Source organism: Ailuropoda melanoleuca, chromosome 5 (genome assembly GCF_002007445.2).
Source record: "Ailuropoda melanoleuca isolate Jingjing chromosome 5, ASM200744v2, whole genome shotgun sequence".
NCBI lineage: Eukaryota > Metazoa > Chordata > Mammalia > Carnivora > Ursidae > Ailuropoda > Ailuropoda melanoleuca.
The window spans coordinates 103010262-103027464 of NC_048222.1; the positions used below are offsets into that span (position 1 = coordinate 103010262).

Sequence of the window (17203 nt, forward strand, 5' to 3'; positions counted from 1 at the left end):
GATTAATCCCACTACCAGATTCGTATTATCCCTTTTCAGTTTAAAGAGTCTCGCTAGCTCATGCACAAGCATGGTGGCCAACCCTTGGCTGTCCCAGTCATTCTCTGTCACACTCCAGCTCATCAAGGTTCCTCCTGAAAGGTGTCCCGGGGCTGGCGACAGGGTCCAAATGTGGACTGACCAGCTGGACCTCATGCTGGGCACTATCATTCTATGAATGTGGCCAAAGATGGGGCTTCGGGCAGCCATGTGAGACCATTGACTCGCACACTCCCCTATAATCTCTCCCAGAATGAATTCCCCCACCAAAAAGTGGGAATGAAAGTTTCACCTCCCACTGGGTCACAGGGACAGTGGGTGTGTGGTGAGTAACTGCAAAGCTGTGAGCTTCTGGGAAGAAAAGTACTAGCCAGACTGCAGTCTGTTATGAGCTGGTTGAGGAAAACAGGGGCTTGGGAAAGGGGTGAGAGCATCAGGCAACTTAGCCAGGTGCTTATCTAGTGACTTCTTTCTATTGTACTGGAGTCAAATCTGAGCTTGGGAGTAGGAGGCCCTGTGGGGGCGGGGAGGCCGTTTTGCTGTCTCTCAGCAGTGGCTAGAAGCCTGCCCTGCAGGCAGCCCACCTCTTCTCTCTCCTCCCTGGGGATGAATCAGCAGGTGGGAAGTACTGATGCCCTGGGAAAGAAGAAAATACAGCTGACCAGTGAGGCTGATGTCTCTCAGCTCAGCCACAGCTGAATGGAGGTACTGTTCTCTCTGCTGGGGCAACTTCCAGTGCTGAACCATCGTTTTAATCCAAATATAGCTCAAACTCCTCTACTGCATGTGCCCAAACTGGCACAGTGGCTGTCCCTGGTAGTGGCCGGACTGTCCAGGTTCTCCCAGCAAATGTCTCAGTCTGATGGGGAGCCATTAATAGCAAGAGTGGCAACAGGTAACTTATTCTGGACTGGCTGCTTTGGGAAGGAACCAGGGCCCAGTCCTCCTTCCAGGAAGAGCTTCCACACTCTAAAACAGGGTGGGGGGCTATTTTCCCACACCCCTTCTGCTTGCACTCTGAACACGGCACGCGTGCACCAGGCTCCCATCCAGCACTGAGTCAGCACCCTGGAGAGCTGCCCCACCCCCTTCCTGACCAATGAGGTCGGTGCAGATGCTGGCCTGCCCGGCCCCAGCGCACAGTGAGAAGCAACGGCAGCCGCTGGGCACAGTCCCAAGAGCTGAGTTGAAGTGATGCTCACGAAGGCTGTGGAAAGCTCCAGAACCCAAGAAGAACAGGATTCCAAAGAGTATGTTTGCTGACAAAATCTCACTGTGGGCGCTCATATGGGTGGCATTGTTCAGCGTGTATTAGCAAATTGCTTCACAGACACTGAATTATAATCTTCCTAAAAGAAGACTGCAAGGCTGGAGTGAAGTGTCACTTCCTATGTTCCTCTGGAGCCATTGTTCCAGAAGCTCTGATATTGCATCACTGAGAGCTCCAAACTCAAAGGAATGGCCAAGGGTACGACTGAAGGTGCTTCTCTGTCTTAAGATCCGAATCAGATCAAGTCCTCAGGATCCTATAAGGCTCTCCTCCTAACCGGGCGCTGAGATCAGAATAAATTTTTTGCATCACTTGCCCAGAAGAAAAGCACCTGCACTGCCGGACAGAGGCTCGGAGAGGGACCCAGCCCAGAGAACAGCTCATCGGCCTCTAAGCAGGACCCTAGTCTCTGGCCTCTCTCCAGTCCACTGGTTCTCAACAGCAGGGTGAAAATTGGATCCCTGGAGAGTTAAAATGCAAATATGGGGTCCCCACCAGAAAGATTCTGACTTGGATTAAGTCTGGGGGGGAATAGGAATCACCTACCAGCCCCAGGTAGTTCTGTTGCACCCTGGAGCACGCCACACTGTGGGAGGCTGTGTGCCACTGGCCTCTCAGATACCATCAGGGGTCGGGAGACACCGCAGAGATCACCACCCACAGGAAACATCTGGCCCTCCCTGAATGACCCACTTGCCCAGCTACCCATTGTCCTTAACCACACAGGCGACCTCCCCACAAGCCCTGCCATCTTCTCATTGGTTATCAGAAGGCAAGGGCGTGTGGTTGAATCCAGCCTCCCTCCTGGAAGATTGAAAGTAGAAGGTGAACACATTTCTGTTGGGCTCGTGTGCTCTCTATTAGGAAGAACAAACAAAAGGTAGTCTCCAATTCGGAAATGGCTCACATTTACTGGAGTCAGCCTGGGAGATGGGAGCCTCTGTGTCTGACCTCCAGTGTGGAGAGAAATTTTCTTCTGTGGCAGTGGAAAGTGAACATTACTGGTGCCCTCGAGTTGCTGTGCCTTAACCTCTGCTTGCTGCCGCAAGGCTGGGGAGGGATGTTCCTGGCACTCTGGCATGTCATTTTCCTGGAGGAGCTCCACTACAAGTGAGGTTGCTTGTATAGAAACGTCAATGCCATGGTCCAACTGTGGATGAGTTAGGTAGGTTTTTCATGAGTTGGCCTAGAAACCTACCTATAGTGTGGGACACAGTTGCTCTGGGAAAGCGCATTCTCAACTCCTCATCATCTAATTGGCAAGCAGACTCGGGCAATATCATCGGCTTATGACTCAGCCTTTGAATGTTTCCAAGGAGGCTGGGGGCAAACTCCACACATGAATGTGTCAATAGGGACCTCAAGCAGATCCTCATTGAAAGACCCAGGCACCTTTGTCCCACAGGCTGATGGTCAGGTTGTGCCAGGCTCCTGGTGGGCCCTGGGTCACTGGCCTGTGAATGACTGGCTTGTGAGTACTGCTTGTGGCTGTGACCTCTCCTGCAGTGGGGTCCAACTGTCCTACCTACCAACCAGGAAGCCAAAAGCTTCATTGCAGAGCTGTGGCCTGGAAGACAGAAAAGCCATTTTCTTCCACTTAAGAATGTTACTTTCATCTTCACTGAGGTGATCCAGTGAGCGATAAGGCACTTCACTGGAAGATATTTGCAGATGAAAAACCCCCTAGGGAGAGCCTGCTCTGGGTTATTTTCAACCCTACCACAGAGTCAGTCCAAGCTATGCAAGGTTACTCCATAGACGCTGAGTACAGTGAACCCACCAACCCACCGTCCTCCATTTCTGTGTGTGCTCACAGCCCAAATGATTTTGAGAAGTACTTAGTGAGTAGGGTCCCTGGGTGGCTCAGTGGGTAAAGTGTCCAACTGTTGGTTTTGGCTCAAGTCATGATCTCAGGGTCATGATCTCAGGATTGTGAGACCGAGCCTGGCGTTGGGCTCCACGCTCAACTAGTGGAGTGTGCTTGACATATTTCCCCCCCCTTCTCCTCCCCTTGCTCTCTCACTCTCTCAAATAAATAAATAAATAAATAAATAAATAAATAAATAAAATCTTAAAAAAAAAAAGTACTTAGTGAGTAACCAGATGCAAAGTCCCTTACTCTAACTTGGTTTATATGTTTGATGCTTCTATGGGTTGGAAGATAACACACCAAAAAACCAAAACAAAACAAAATAACTCTTCACTTTTTCGTTGGGAGCAGGACAGGAATGTGAATCAAAAGTGTAAGAACTGAGGGGCACCTGGCTGGCTTAGTCTGGTAGAGCATAAGGTTATGAGTTCGAGCCCCACATTGGGCATAGAGCTTACTTTAAAAAAGAAAGTGTAAGAATTGAGAATAAAGTTTAAGTTCAATAGAAAATTATGTGAAATTGCAAAATATCATCATCGCCAGATGGGTGGAGGTAGGATATTGTACCCTTAGAGGCAGAAGTTGGTGAATTTGTGCACTTTAGAGGGCTGAATTAATAGTTCCACCAAACTACTTTGGGGTTTCCCACCATAATACATAAAAAAGCAGAATTTTGAATGAACAATTACTAACAACTGTGGCCCCTTCAAACCCGACATGTATCTTCAGGAGGACTGGAACACAGGTTCCTTGTGAAAGCCATAAAATAAAAGGGTAAAAAGAAAACTACTTGAGACCCACTGTGAAAATAGTCATCTTTTTGGTCGATGTCAGTAACCCCTGGTATAACAGGTTGAAGGTATGGGAAGGGGTCCAGTGGCCCAACCTGCTTATGACAGACAAAACCAAGCTCTCAGTGTCCGCGGGGCAGACAGCAACACACAAGGACATCATCTCTCGCTCTTTTTTTTTTTTTTTAAGATTTATTTATTTCAGAGAGGCCGAGGATGAGCGGGTGGGGGGGGTGAGGGAGAGAGAGAATCTCAAGCAAACTTCCCGCTGAGCGCAGAGCCCCACGAGGGGCTTGGGCTCACAACCCAGAGATCACGACCTGAGCTGAAAGCACGAGTTGGGTGCGCCACCCAGGCACCCCACATCTACTCTCCTGTTGGTGCCTGACCCAGGGATCATCGTCTAAACCACTTCAGATCAAGCACGATAGCAACTAGGACTAACACTTGACGTGGAACCCGAGGCGTGAGGTGCATCTCCCGAACAATTCCTCTTTCTTCTCATAGAAGCACCAGCACTGCATTTCAAATAAAACCACTCCTCTCTGCTCATTCCTGAGGCCGCCGCAGAAGTGAGCTGCGATTTCCCAATAGTGCCCTGAGCCAAAATGCATGAGGACACATAGGAGCAGATCCAGACTTGCTGGCCCCACAGAGATTACACAAAGCTTGGCCCAAAACATGGAATAAATGCACGCATGAACGAGGTGCTGAACATTCCATCAATGGCCTGCATGTCAGACGCATGCTTGCATCCCCACAGCTCTGGCTCAAGGCCCGCTCTCCAGGCCTTCAGTCACACACAGGTTCCGGGCTACCGAGAAGACACACACCAACAGCCTCATCTGGCTCTTGAGACTTCTGAGGACGAGACTGCCCTGTCTCTCAAACCTGTTGCACCTCCCACATCCGGGCCTTTCTGTGTATATATTCTTCCACCAGGATCGATCACACACACACACACACACACACTCCAACAGAGTAAATTGAAGATAAAACACAACTCCCATAAACAGGAACTTTATTAAACTACATGTTACATAAAAGAACATATAAATGGACCTTTAAATACATTCAGTTCATCTTAAACAAATTTATATAGAAACTTATTTACATTTCTCCATTATATACTTAAATTATTTTTCCAAGCTTACTACCGATAAAAGGTAATAGAATGATCACCTGCTCATACAGATGTACACACATAGGGTCCACAGGGCTAAGGAGAACACTGCTTCTCAAGACACTCAGCTTATTAGATTTCAAAGCAACAGCACGTTCTGAAGTGCTTTCTTTTGAGGACTTTTGACGTAAGGCCTCTGCTATGGAGGTGCTGGGGGTTGGTTCGGAGAAGCTGGTCCTGGGGTAGATGGGTCCTTGGTTGTTTATAACTCGGACTTTTGGAGCTGCAGGGACCCTTAGAAACCATCACTGAGGCCATGCCCCCACTTCTGCAGATTGGGGAACAGAGACTTAGGGAGACAGAGTGATTGGCCAAAGTCACATAGCATCAGTGACAGAGCAGGGACTAGGACCCTGGTTGCTAGGATCCCACCTGGAGGTCCTGACCCCATCACTATCCACAGACTTTAAGATTGATTTACTTGGGGGGGGGGGGAAGTGCACACGAATGAGGGGAGGGGCAGAGGAAGAGGGAGAGAGAGAATCCCAAACAGACTCCGTGCTGAGTGTGGAGCTCAATGCAGGGCTCTATCCCATGACCCTGAGATCACGACCTGAGCCAAAATCACGAGTTGGATGCTTAACCAACTGAGCCACCTAGGCGCCCCACTATCCACCAACTTTTGACCTCTTTCATCCATTTCCACCCACCCATGGGCCCTATGTTTTGAACATTGTTGTCTGAATGGTTAAATATACGATTTCTTAGGCTTTTTGAGATGGTGAAAAACAGTGCAGGATTCCCATAACCATCTTTGTGGGGCCCAGGATGTATCTCCCCAAGGCCATTTTATAAGAGGTTTTGTGGTCAAGTGCCTTACTTCTTTACCCATAAAGTTTACCGTTTCAATTTAGCTGACTTATGGAAGCTCACAGTTCCAATTAATTTGGATGGAAGGCAACATTATACAGGAGGAAGATTGTAACATCAACCACATGGATTCGCTGAAATCCATCTACCACTGTTGGATCTAAAATAAGGTTTCACTAAGGTTTCACTAAGTGACGGGCAGGGAGCAACTTCAACAAGAGAGTTTCAAGAATCGCCCCATTTCCTAGTCTCAAAAGGAAGTCATGAAATCGGCAGTGAGTAGAAACAGTACATGTTTTCTCCTTCCTTTTGAATAAAGCCTGACTTTTCTTTTTACTTTTTTTTTCAAAATTTTCCTGATGATACAAATTCTTCTGAAAGCAGGGGTTTGGGTTGTTTTTTGTTTTTTTTTTTTGTTTTTTATTGTCTTTTTTTGTGTTTTTAAAAACTTGATTTGGTTTTTCTCAGGATTTAAAAACCACTGTACCAAAGGAGACATATCCACATTAAGAAGCATCATCAGTGACATAGATATACACACTCTCCAGGTTTCAAGTCGGGTTAGCATGAGAGGGCTGGCTGCAGGCAGAAAAAGGGAGGGAGGGAGAAGACTGGGACACAGAAGGGTTTATTCTTCCCTGTAACTAGAGCGAATCCAAGTCATAGCAGCCTTCACTCAGTTTCACAACAGATACACAAATGGGAAAACACGGAAGGGGAAGATGTGCTCAGCTGAAGAGCCCCTGATGCCTTTCCACGAAGACACGGCGCTTCTAAGTTCGGGAAGATGCGGCACTCTGCGAGGGGCTGCTCACGGTGCCTGCCCTGAACACACAAGAGCGTCCAACTTCCAACCACCAGTCTCACCTTCCCTCCTGCCCACACACAAACCCTCACCCAAAGTCACACACAGAGAGATGAGCGAAGCAGAGAGCCTTCGTGGAGACGGTGCCAATCACAGAACACCCAGGGCTCACGGAGAAGTCCAGTTGCCAGCAATGGACGGCGCGTGGGCAGGTGGAACCCTGAGGCCAGGGAACACAGGAAAATAAAAATGTCTTCATGTGAAGGGTTTTGTCTTTTTTTCCTAGGAGGCATTTCATTCTGCGAAAGGAACTAAAACACTTAATTTTTATAATATTAAAAAATAAGTTTGATACATAAAAACTGGCCAAAATTTTTTAACTCCGTGGGTAAGACTGTCATCTTACACATCTGCGTTGTCGTGAGGTCTCGGCTTTGGGAGGGGGTTCGTCCAGGGTGTGTGAGGGGGTGCCAGCCATGACAGCAGCGAGCGGCCGTCCAGACTTGGCACTTTCCAGTAGGAGCGCGTGTGGCAGCGGCAGTCCGCAAGCCTCCGGACCGCACTGCCCGCGGATCACCTGACGTGGAACACAGACATTCGGCGTTGGGCCTTCACAGGAGTCAGTCCTCACAGTCCGACTTCACTTCCGTAAGGGACCGAGGATTTTCCCTAGCGTGGACCGATCCGAGTTTTTCAGTCTGAGGGAGGCCCTCTCCCCAGCCCCTCGGCCCTTCACGGCGGCCTCTGGGTTGGCACTGGGAGCCCCAGCAGCCTCTGGACACCTTTTGGGGGTGCGGACGCTACTGGCCCGCCGCAGGGTGCTGCCGTCCTTGGGGGCAGCATCCTCGGGGCCACTCTTCAGCCTCAGCTGACGCTGGGACAAAGTCCGAGTGATGCTAGGGGCTTTGGCCACAAGAGAGGAATCCGTTCTCATGGACCGAGACGAGGAAGCAACTGTGTTTCGGGCAAAGCTCGGCACGGGCGGCGGGACACGGGGGACGCTGGGGGGTGGTGGGGACTTGGGCTCCTCTTCGGGACTCTCGGGGCCCTGGGAGTTGGAGTGGCAGATCTTGTTTTCATCGGGCTTCTGTCTGGGGACGTTCCGGAGGGGCTTGGCGCTGGGCTTCTTGAGAGAGCCCCTTTGCTGCAAGGGGGGCTCCTTCCCCGATTTGGCGCTGCTGGAGCCCACGCTTGCTCTCGCCAGCCTCTGCTCGTCAGCCACCGTGGCCCCCGCCCCAGCCCCCGTAGAGGACCGCCTGGGCAACACGTCCGAGGTCCCCCGCACGGAGCTCCGGTGCGACCAGGGCGCGTCTGTGCCAATGGGGGTCTCCCGAGGGGGCCGCTTCCAGCCCCCCAAACCGCGGCTTGACTTGGAGATGGGCAGGACTTTGCGCATGCTCTCATTCTCGGAGGCGGTCAAAGTCCGCACCGGTTTGGGCGCCGTCCCCTGGGCCCCCTGGGCCCCCTGGCTCCTCCGCACACTGGCGGGCTTGGAGGCCCCCTGCGACGCCTCTTTGAGGGAACTTCTCTTCGGTGCTGTCACATCCTTCCCTTTGGCGGGTCTGTCCCTGGGAAAGCTGTCCTTGCAGGAGGGCTGGCTCTTCCCAGAGACTGGAGCAGAAGCCTCCCCAAGGGGGCTGGAAGTGGGGTGAGAGGAAACCTGGCTGCCTGTCTCCCCAGCCCCAGAGGACAGGGAGCCATCGCCCCCGCCCTCCTCCCCCGGCTCGGAGCAGTCCAGGGTCAGCGAGCAGTCAGTGGCATCGGAGACGTATAACAGAGGCCCAGGGTCTTTGCTCTCAGGGTCACTGCTGCCCACAGATACTAGAGCCTTGCCACTAGGTTTCTCAGGGTCAGCCCCGTCCCCCTCCCAGGCTGGGCTGGGCCCGTCTGGGGCATCTGTGCCCACAGGCATCAGGGCGCCGCAGCTGGTACCGAGGGACTGCACGTTCCCATCCTCCACAGATACCGGCTCCACGGGGCTGAGGTCATTCAGGGTCAACCTGGGCACCTCCTCTGGGTCCTTGGATCCCTGGAGGTCTAACTGAGACAGCCCTGTCGCCAACTCGTGCTCCTTAATCCCCAGAGCTAATGGCGAGAGCGGGGGGGACTGGGCCGGGCCCAGGCCCAGCGGCTCACTCTTCCTCTTTTGGAGGACGCCCACCCCGCTGCGCCGAACTCGGAGCAAGGGGGGCGCAGCGTCCTCAGGCCTGGGGGCCGGGGACTGCTGGCTCGGCCAAGATGAGGGTGGCTCAGGGGCCCCCTCCTGGCCCTCTGAGGCCTGAGGTCTATGTGCTCCGCTGGGGTCCTGGGCTTTCGGGTCCCCAGGCTCCATCCAGGCCAGCGTGGGCCGGGCCTGCCGCGGGCTGGGCCGGGCCTGCCGCGGGCTGCTCCGGGGCAAGCTGTTGAATTTGCTGGGCTCCTTGGGGCCGTCAGTGGAACTCTCCTCCAGGAAGGTCAGCAGCTCCTGCTCAGCAAAAGCGCCCAGGGAAAGACGGGAGCGGCGGGTGTTAGGAGGTCGGTAGGAGGGGCTCATGGGCCTGGCCTGCAGGAAGGTGAGCAGGTCCTCCGTGCCCTTCTTGGTCAGCTGCTCCACGTCGTTCTCACTGCTGCTCCGGCAGAATCCCCCAAGCTCCCCTGCTGCCCAGGAGCGACGCTTCTGCTCCAGCTCCTTCAGCCGCTGCATCCGCCTCAGCTCCTGCACCTCCCGGTCGTGGTTGTCCTGAGGGAGGGGTGGAGAGAAGCCCCAAGATGCATTACACCCGTGGGACCTGCTCCCATTCCACAGCCCGCTAAGACCCCAAGATACAGGTACGGAGGGCAGGGTGGGTCCTAAGCTTCACCAGGAGAGATACTGCGTGTTTGTAAGCAGGTGGGTGTGGAGACGGCTAGCTCTCCCAAAGCTGCCTGCAGAAGGCCCCAGCAGTCTAAGGTGATCACTGGATCCCGGGGCCCAACTTCCAGCTTTCTGGTCAAGGCACCGCGCCCTAAGTGTGGGCTGTGATTCCACACATGCCTGCCACCTCAACTCCGAGGGAACCCAGCTTGGCTTCTAAGCAGGGCAAGACAGAACTGACTTCCAGGAAAAGTCAGTCAATGGCAGGGAAAAAAAAGGGGGGGAGCCGGAGATCGTAGCTCCCTGCCGCATCTGTGTTGAATACACCTACACGTGCGCACACGTGTGCAGCACACTCTACTCGATGATTTGGATGCATGAATATGTACCCAAGATATTAAGAGATGCCAGTCACATCTCTGTTCTCTGAACGCTCCCTGTACGGAAACACCAGAGACGCCATGGTGGCTCTGTCCCTCATCCCCCACCCCCTCCCCACAACCAGCCAAGAAGATTTGCTTTAAAAATCCTTCCACCACCCTTCATCCAGCTCCAAACAAACAAAACCAAACCAGAACAAATGCACGTTCTAAAGCACGCTTTACCACCTGGCTGTGCACTTAAAATGTAAATATACTTGTGGGGCACCTGAGTGGCTCCGTCAGTTAAGCGTCTGCTCAGGTTGTGATCTCAGGGTCCTAGGGTGGAGCCCCACATCAGGCTCCCTGCTCAGCTCAGCAGTACTCAGCTTCTCCCTCTGCCTCTGCCCTTCCCCCCCCTTGTGTGCATGTGTGCTCTCTCAAATAAAAAATCCTTTACAAAATGTGTCACCTAAATGGGTGGATCTCACAACCCAAATCTGTTACTGATAGCACTTTTTACTTGAAAATCAATTTCCTCAAATGGTGGATTTCCCTTCCAAGTTTCTGTGAGGCTCTCTGGCTCTGGCTGGGGACATGTGGCCCCTCCTGCAGCTCTGGCCTGGCCTCTCCAGTGTCCCAGGTCCCCCAGAGCCCCTCCTCCAAGGCTACCTGGGGTGGGGGTGGGGCCAGCTCCTGGCACTCAGGACAGCTGGGCCGAGAGCATCACACAGGTGGCCTCTTGGGCCTGCAAAATCCTGACAGGGAGTGAGAGCCTCAGAGAGAGCCAATTTGGCCTCTACCACCCACTACCACCTCCCACTGCTGAGCTCACTGCTTGGACAAGGGAGAGGAAACGTGGCCACAGACTTAGCCTCCTTCTCTTAGCTGGAGAGAGAAAAGAGGGGTTGAGAACTCAAGTCACTCTGGCCTACTCAGGGCCAGAGGGAAACTTGTTGAGTCCCTCAAAGGTTCAGCTATGGGCAAACCTGCACTATTTAGTTCCTCATTACCACCTGAAGTGAAGGGATGTTGTTTTGTTTTTAATTGACAGATGAAAGTTGTTTCTGAAAAGCCAAGCAACCCAGAGTTCTCTGGCTCCTACACTGAACTCAGAGATTACTGGAACTGGAGGTTGAAGGGGCCGAAATGCTGCTGTATCACTCAGACAGCAGCAGACTTCTAACTACTTGAGAATTTCGAAGCCGGCTCTGGCGGAGGATAACATGGTCTGCATGGTGCCAACCGCCTGGCAATGACCATGGTGCTTAGAACAGGTGAGAGAAGGCCTTCCCATTGTCCCACCGCAACAAAGGGTTCCCTGAAAGAGGAAATCCTTTCCTGGGGAGGGGGCTGGTGAGGAAAACATTCAGGACCTTCAGAGAGATTTGCTAGTATCGTGGCTGCCATCATAAATAAAGCTAACACCATGCATTCAGGGCAGCAAAGCAAGTGTTGGCGCGAGCAGCACAGCCGAGGCCGCCAGAGCTAGACTCCCGGTGATGGGGAGGCAGAAACTCGGCCCGGGGAATCCCAACCTAGAGCCCGGCGGTGCTGCCTGCGCCAGACTTTCCTGACACCGTGGAAATGCTGAACCATCTTTCTGCCAAGGGCAGAGGGCCAGGTCTGGAAGAGGAAAAATAAAAATCCACACCGCTCAGAAAACACGGAGATGCCATGAGCCATACCTGAACAGCTTTGTTGAATTTGACACAAAAGTCTCTGAATATCTGAAGGCACTCGTCCAATTTCATGGTTTCTTTGTCTTCGCAGAAAAAATCTATGAGGGTGTGGGCCTCGTCCTGGAGCTCTTGTTTCCAGTGCTCCAGTTCCGTCAGCTTTTCCACAGCAAACTGCGGGAAAACACACAAGCACACGCTGGAGGGGACAGGCAGCCAAGGAGGCGCCCCGCGCGCCGTCTGTGCTCCCGGGTTCAACTTCAGGTCTCGGAAAAGGGAAGGCTGACGGCAAGTCCAACACATCAGAGCCAAAAGGAAAATATTTCAACCCAAATAAAGCCCTGGGGAAAGCAAGGTGAACTTCTGTGTGAGGCCTGGAGGCCACCAAAGAGACTAGAGAGCTTTAATCTACAGAACGCCACGGACAAAATGGTCAGCCTTAATGTCCCTGAAAAATGACACAGGTGTAAAGCTGGTTTTATTAAGGGAAACTCATCCTACATCTGTTCTTCCTTCTCTTAAAAGCGAGTCTTACACTGGCCAAGGGTCCAATTCAGGATGTCAGGAGTCCCTCGTACTGACGAGCCGTCTGTTGAGAGGGAGTTTAAACATCATCTCAAATGATCTGTCTCAGGGTCAGTGTCACCCCCACAGGACGGAAGCCCCCGTGCACGGACAAATGCCCCAGCCAAGGCTTCTTAACCAGGGTGCTTACCCAAGTTAGCCTGGTAGCACCGTCTGCAGTCCAGGCTTGGACATCACCCATGCAATTCATCATGGCTGAGGTGTAACGACCGCTAATACTGTGTTACAACTCCCAGGAGATTCTGAGGAGTCCCCATGGTTCCTAACTACTGCCCTCTACAAACCTTCTTCTTCATGTCTTTACTTTTCTCATAATCCTTCTAGGACAAAGTCTCCGGTGCCTCTACAGATTCAGGCATCAGTTAAGTGCCTGCCTTTGGCTCAGGGCATGATCTTGGGGTCCTGGGATTGAGCCCCATATCACGCTCCCTGCTCAGAGGGGAGTCTGCTTCTCCCTCTCTCTCTGCTCCTCCCCCTGCTTACGCTCTCTCTCCTCTCAAATAAATAAATTCTTAAAAAAAAAAAATAGAGTCAGGTACCACCACAACAAAGTAGAAAAAATGAAAGATGACTGTTCTCCTCTGGCGAGCTCCCCAACCCTTCCAGGCTAGGATCTAGGAGGGACACAAGCACCCCGCCCTGACAGCCGTGTGGGGCATGTCCTGCTGAGCTGAAAAGGGGTAGCAGCAGCTTAGAGAAGCCACAGCCCCGTGAGGACTGAGCATTTGGGATCACACTCAGGTCTCATGTTACTTTCTGTTGCACTGCGGAATAGGGCTTACGTGAAGAAGGAATGTATGAAGTACATTACTTTGTAAATCACACATCTCATGTTTTTAAAAAGGCTTATATTTGAGAAACTTCCTTGGGGCAGAGGGACAGGCCTTGGAAACGTGACGTTAGGGACTGCCCACCCTCGAGGAGTGGAACTGCTGCTAAGACATACTTGGGGAGCGAAGAGAGATTCTGAGGAGACGCATCACCTCCCACCCACACAACACACTCTCCCCCTTAAAAGTCCTTTTCTTACACCAAACACATTCAGGAGGTAGCAAGAAACCAAAACCATTTAGGAAACCGAATACCAGAGAAAGTAACCATCTGAGTCAGTAGCCCAAGGCAGTGTGTGCATTCGTGTTCTATTATTCTTCATGGGGAGAAGGGTATTAATGAAAGGATAAATCTTTGCCTGTCATTCTTCCACAGGGAAAAAGGTGGATTCCAGCCAAAAATAATTCAACTGCGGAAAAATAGCACTCTTGACAAGAACCTACATGGGAGCTTAGCTCCACCTCCAGGGTCTCATCACTAGATCCCGCGGGGATGGAGAGAGAACCAGGAAGGAAAAACTTACATGCACTGCAGTCATCCCCAGACTCGGGAAAGTAAGACATTCTGAATATGAGTGTGGAAAATCACCAGGCTCAGAGGCTTTCTGCCAAGAGTTAGTTTTCTGCACAGTTAGGACCCCAAATGACAAAATCCAAAGCTACACTGGCCAAGTGTAATGGACAAGAGACGGGCAGCTGTGCTAGCAAATTCAACTTCTCACATCTAACTTGCCTGCTCCAGACCCAAGTTCCAAACCAATTTATTCACTATTTCTTGCCCAGAGGGTAAGAATCCTGAAACAGATTTGCAAAACTGTGTTCTTGTCTTTTTTCTCCTCAAAAAACTTCGCTGCTTCCCCATGGCTAAGAGCACAGTCCCAAGTTTTCAGAGTGGCATTCAGAGCCCTTCGTGGCCTGACCCTACCCTCCCTCACAGAATTACACCCCCTCCCCTATTTAAGAAGAAATTGAATATAAAAAAGAAAAATAAATAGCTGTGTGCGGACATTTTATTTACACAGATAAAAATGACTAGGAGAAAGCAGCATTCAGAGGTAAAACAAGGTTGCCTTGAAAGAGCAGTCCAGGGGTACAGCTGGGACAGAGCTGTTTTTCATCATAAGCCTCTCTGTACTGCTATGTAGCATGAAGTATTAATGTTTAATTTAAGAGCCAGGGAAGGAGACATCCAGAATTCTCATCTCATTGTGGGACGGGCCGTCTCCCTCGGTTTCTGGCTTTCCCTCATCTGTCTGCATGTGCTTACTGCTGAGTACTTTGTGCCCTACTGCTAGGTGACTGTGTGGTGGTGTCTGCTTTGTTGTTTCACTTCAAGAAAAATCTGTGCATGTTAAAGAGAGTATCTGTTTGGTTACAGGTGAAAGAAAATACAGAACACATGTTTAAGAATAAGAATAAACTCCCACCAGAGCCACACAAAATGTTTGCCGATGGGAGCTGAAACGTGTAATATGTGCTGGAGCTTAATTACGAGTCAACAAGCAAAAGCTTAGGTTGGTACAACCTTTGGGGCACACCGTTCCTGGCATCGAGGGCAGCCCCGCCATGCACACCCCACCTCGCGAGGCTCGAAGCACCGAGACTTAAGGCAGCCAGCCACTTCCCCTGACGACTGAAAGCATGAAAAGCTGCCATGGTTTTTTTTTCAAATAAGGAAGATGAAAGAAGTATGTCAGACTCCGTGATTAGTGAGTCACAATGAGCTGTCACAAACATGTCCACTCTGCTGTTTTCTTGTTGATGTTATTCAGAGCAGCTCCTGACACACCCTGTGGGGCTGATGTATTTGGGGTGTTGATAGGCACAGCTCTCGTGTGTGCTCCCGCTCTCATTATAAAATGTGCCAAAACGCAGCTTGTTTCTTCAATAAAAACAAGTGAAGGAACAGCAGCCCGAGTTCTCAGGGGTCTACGATTTCTGGGGAACTACGTCCTGTCGCCCGAAAGTGTGCTTAGGAGGCCAAAACGCCTACACCACGGTGAGAAGCACAACTGAGCTGTCAGGCACAGGCTGCCAAGTGTTAGCTCCCTGCGCCGATACCGGTTCGCTGCAGCCTGGTGTGACGCCGTCGGCCGCGCGGTGACATGGAGGCCAGCCCTCAACAAGCACCTCACGTTCGGACCACACTCGACAGCCCCCGCTAGAAAACCAACCCCGTAAAGAAAGGGCACTGAAATCCACAGTTCCTTTTACTACTGACCCGGGGGAAAAAACATGAATGGGAAATAGCTGCCTCCCCAAAGCCGTGTGGACTGAACCAGCCCCAGCAGGTGCTGCTGCAGCCGAGATGAGAGAGACGGACGCCCATCACCCACAAACCTGAAGGAAATTTTCCATCTGCCGACCAAGTTCACCATCCCGCTGGATGTTCTCCCTCAGAGATCTCGTCCTGGTAACGAGCGAGCGCAGCTCCTTCTCCGTGTTATCCAGGGATAATCTACGAGAGGAAAGGGGACAGTGGGCAGGTGGCACGGGGAAGCCATGTCTCCTGCGGGGACATCAAACAAGACCAACTGCTGGTCAGAGCTGGAAACAGGGCGGAGCTACTGTGATGGCATTTACCACATTGAGGGTTTCTGCCCGTTTTTTACAGAGTCCGTTTCTTCCTAGAGACACACTGGTTCAGAGAGAGAAGGCTGTAACCTTGTCCTTGTTGGGGAGCCTTGTAAAGCTGTCCATAAAGTGTCTGAACACCTTTGGGCAGGAAGCATTACAAAATAAAAGCCAGCAGGACTTAGATACTCCCCCTCTCCTCTGGCACGAATACAAAAGCTCTAACTCACGCAAAGCCAGGCGGTGTAGACATTCAGGGCAATAAGGAGATACTAAGCAGACCTCGTGTTGCCACGGCAGCCAGAGTAGGCCCTCGGTCTTGTAGAGAGAACTAACACACAGCTAACAATTCTGCAAAGAACTGGCGGGACTAATGGCAAGGCTTTTGTTACATAAGTCAAATCAAGATTAGGAGAGCAAGAGTGATACTTCTGTCACTAGGTAAGCTGAATAGGTGAAGCCTAAAATCCAGAGGGAATTCACTTAGCGAACTCCTAAGCTAGGATGCTTTCATGCTTCCATTGTGAATTCTGACATTTCTTCATGCAGTGACGTTTGCCACCTCCACTGGTCATTGGCACCCCCTGTGATCTGTTTGTACCTCACCAGGATACTTCACCTTCCATTTCATATAAACAAACTTTACCGAATAGGTTTTTTTTTTCTAAGACAGTAACTCGCTAAACTTCCCCAGCTACCTCTGACCAGAAATGTCAGCTCAAAAATGTAACGGTTATTTCTCTCTATAGATATCTCTTAGTAACATCTCTATATTAGTATAGATACTTCTTAGTAACATTTCTATACTAGTCAGAGGAAAAAATATTCCCACACGAATTTCTTTTAGAAATTCAAAACCAGGGGTGCCTGGGTGGCTCAGATGGTTAAGCGTCTGTCTTCGGCTCAGGTTATGATCCTGGGGTCTTGGGATTGAGCCCCACATCTGGTTCCTTGCTCAACAGGGAGCCTGCTTCTCTCTCTCTCTCTGGCAAACAAATACATAAAATCTTAAAAAAAAAAAAAAAAGAAAGAAAGAAAGAAAGAAAGAAATTCTAAACCAGAACAGTTTATATCTTGTAAGATGCTTGTTCTTTGGGGTGGGGGGAATAACCTGAAAATCTGTAAATGGCAATTACGAACTGTTCACAACTTTGGCCTCATAAACTCACTTTGGGACAGACATGTGATCTGTGGTTAGCTGTTCAAAGTCAATAATACTGAGACACTGGCCAATGACAGGGCTTCGCTTGAAAAGCTATGGTTCATGTATTTATGCATGGGGTTCACAGCTATCCTTATCGGGTATCATCACTTAGACAGCAAGTGTAGGACTTGAAGTGGTTCACTGGAGCCAGCTCGCAAGAGGCCCCTGTAGGTGTGGGCACCCCCCCCCCACTTGCCAGTCAGTGAGGCCACATTGGTGGCTTGAAATCTGCCACAGTAGCAGTATTTACACCATGGAAATCAGCAAATGCTACAAATCAGGACTTCTTTCCGGGAAAGCTGGTCACTGAACATATACCACTGGAACATGGATACGTACTGTAAATTTAAAAACATGGAACTCAAAATAGC

The 17203-nt window shown here is 51.0% G+C and overlaps 1 protein-coding gene across 3 annotated transcripts in view; it reads right to left on the reverse strand.

Annotated features, from left to right (window-relative positions):
• Window positions 1–4981: 4981 nt before the first annotated feature.
• FHDC1 (FH2 domain containing 1) overlaps window positions 4982–17203 on the reverse strand; it is a 40289-nt gene continuing 28067 nt past the window's right edge. For all 3 annotated transcript variants that reach the window (XM_019808975.2, XM_019808971.2, XM_019808968.2), the window contains exons 10-12: window positions 15395–15512; window positions 11649–11813; window positions 4982–9487 (exon numbers count right to left, since the gene is read on the reverse strand). In XM_019808975.2, the coding sequence (XP_019664534.2) occupies window positions 7409–9487; window positions 11649–11813; window positions 15395–15512 (2362 nt within the window). In that variant the 3' untranslated portion in view covers window positions 4982–7408. The remainder of the gene's footprint in view (window positions 9488–11648; window positions 11814–15394; window positions 15513–17203) is intronic.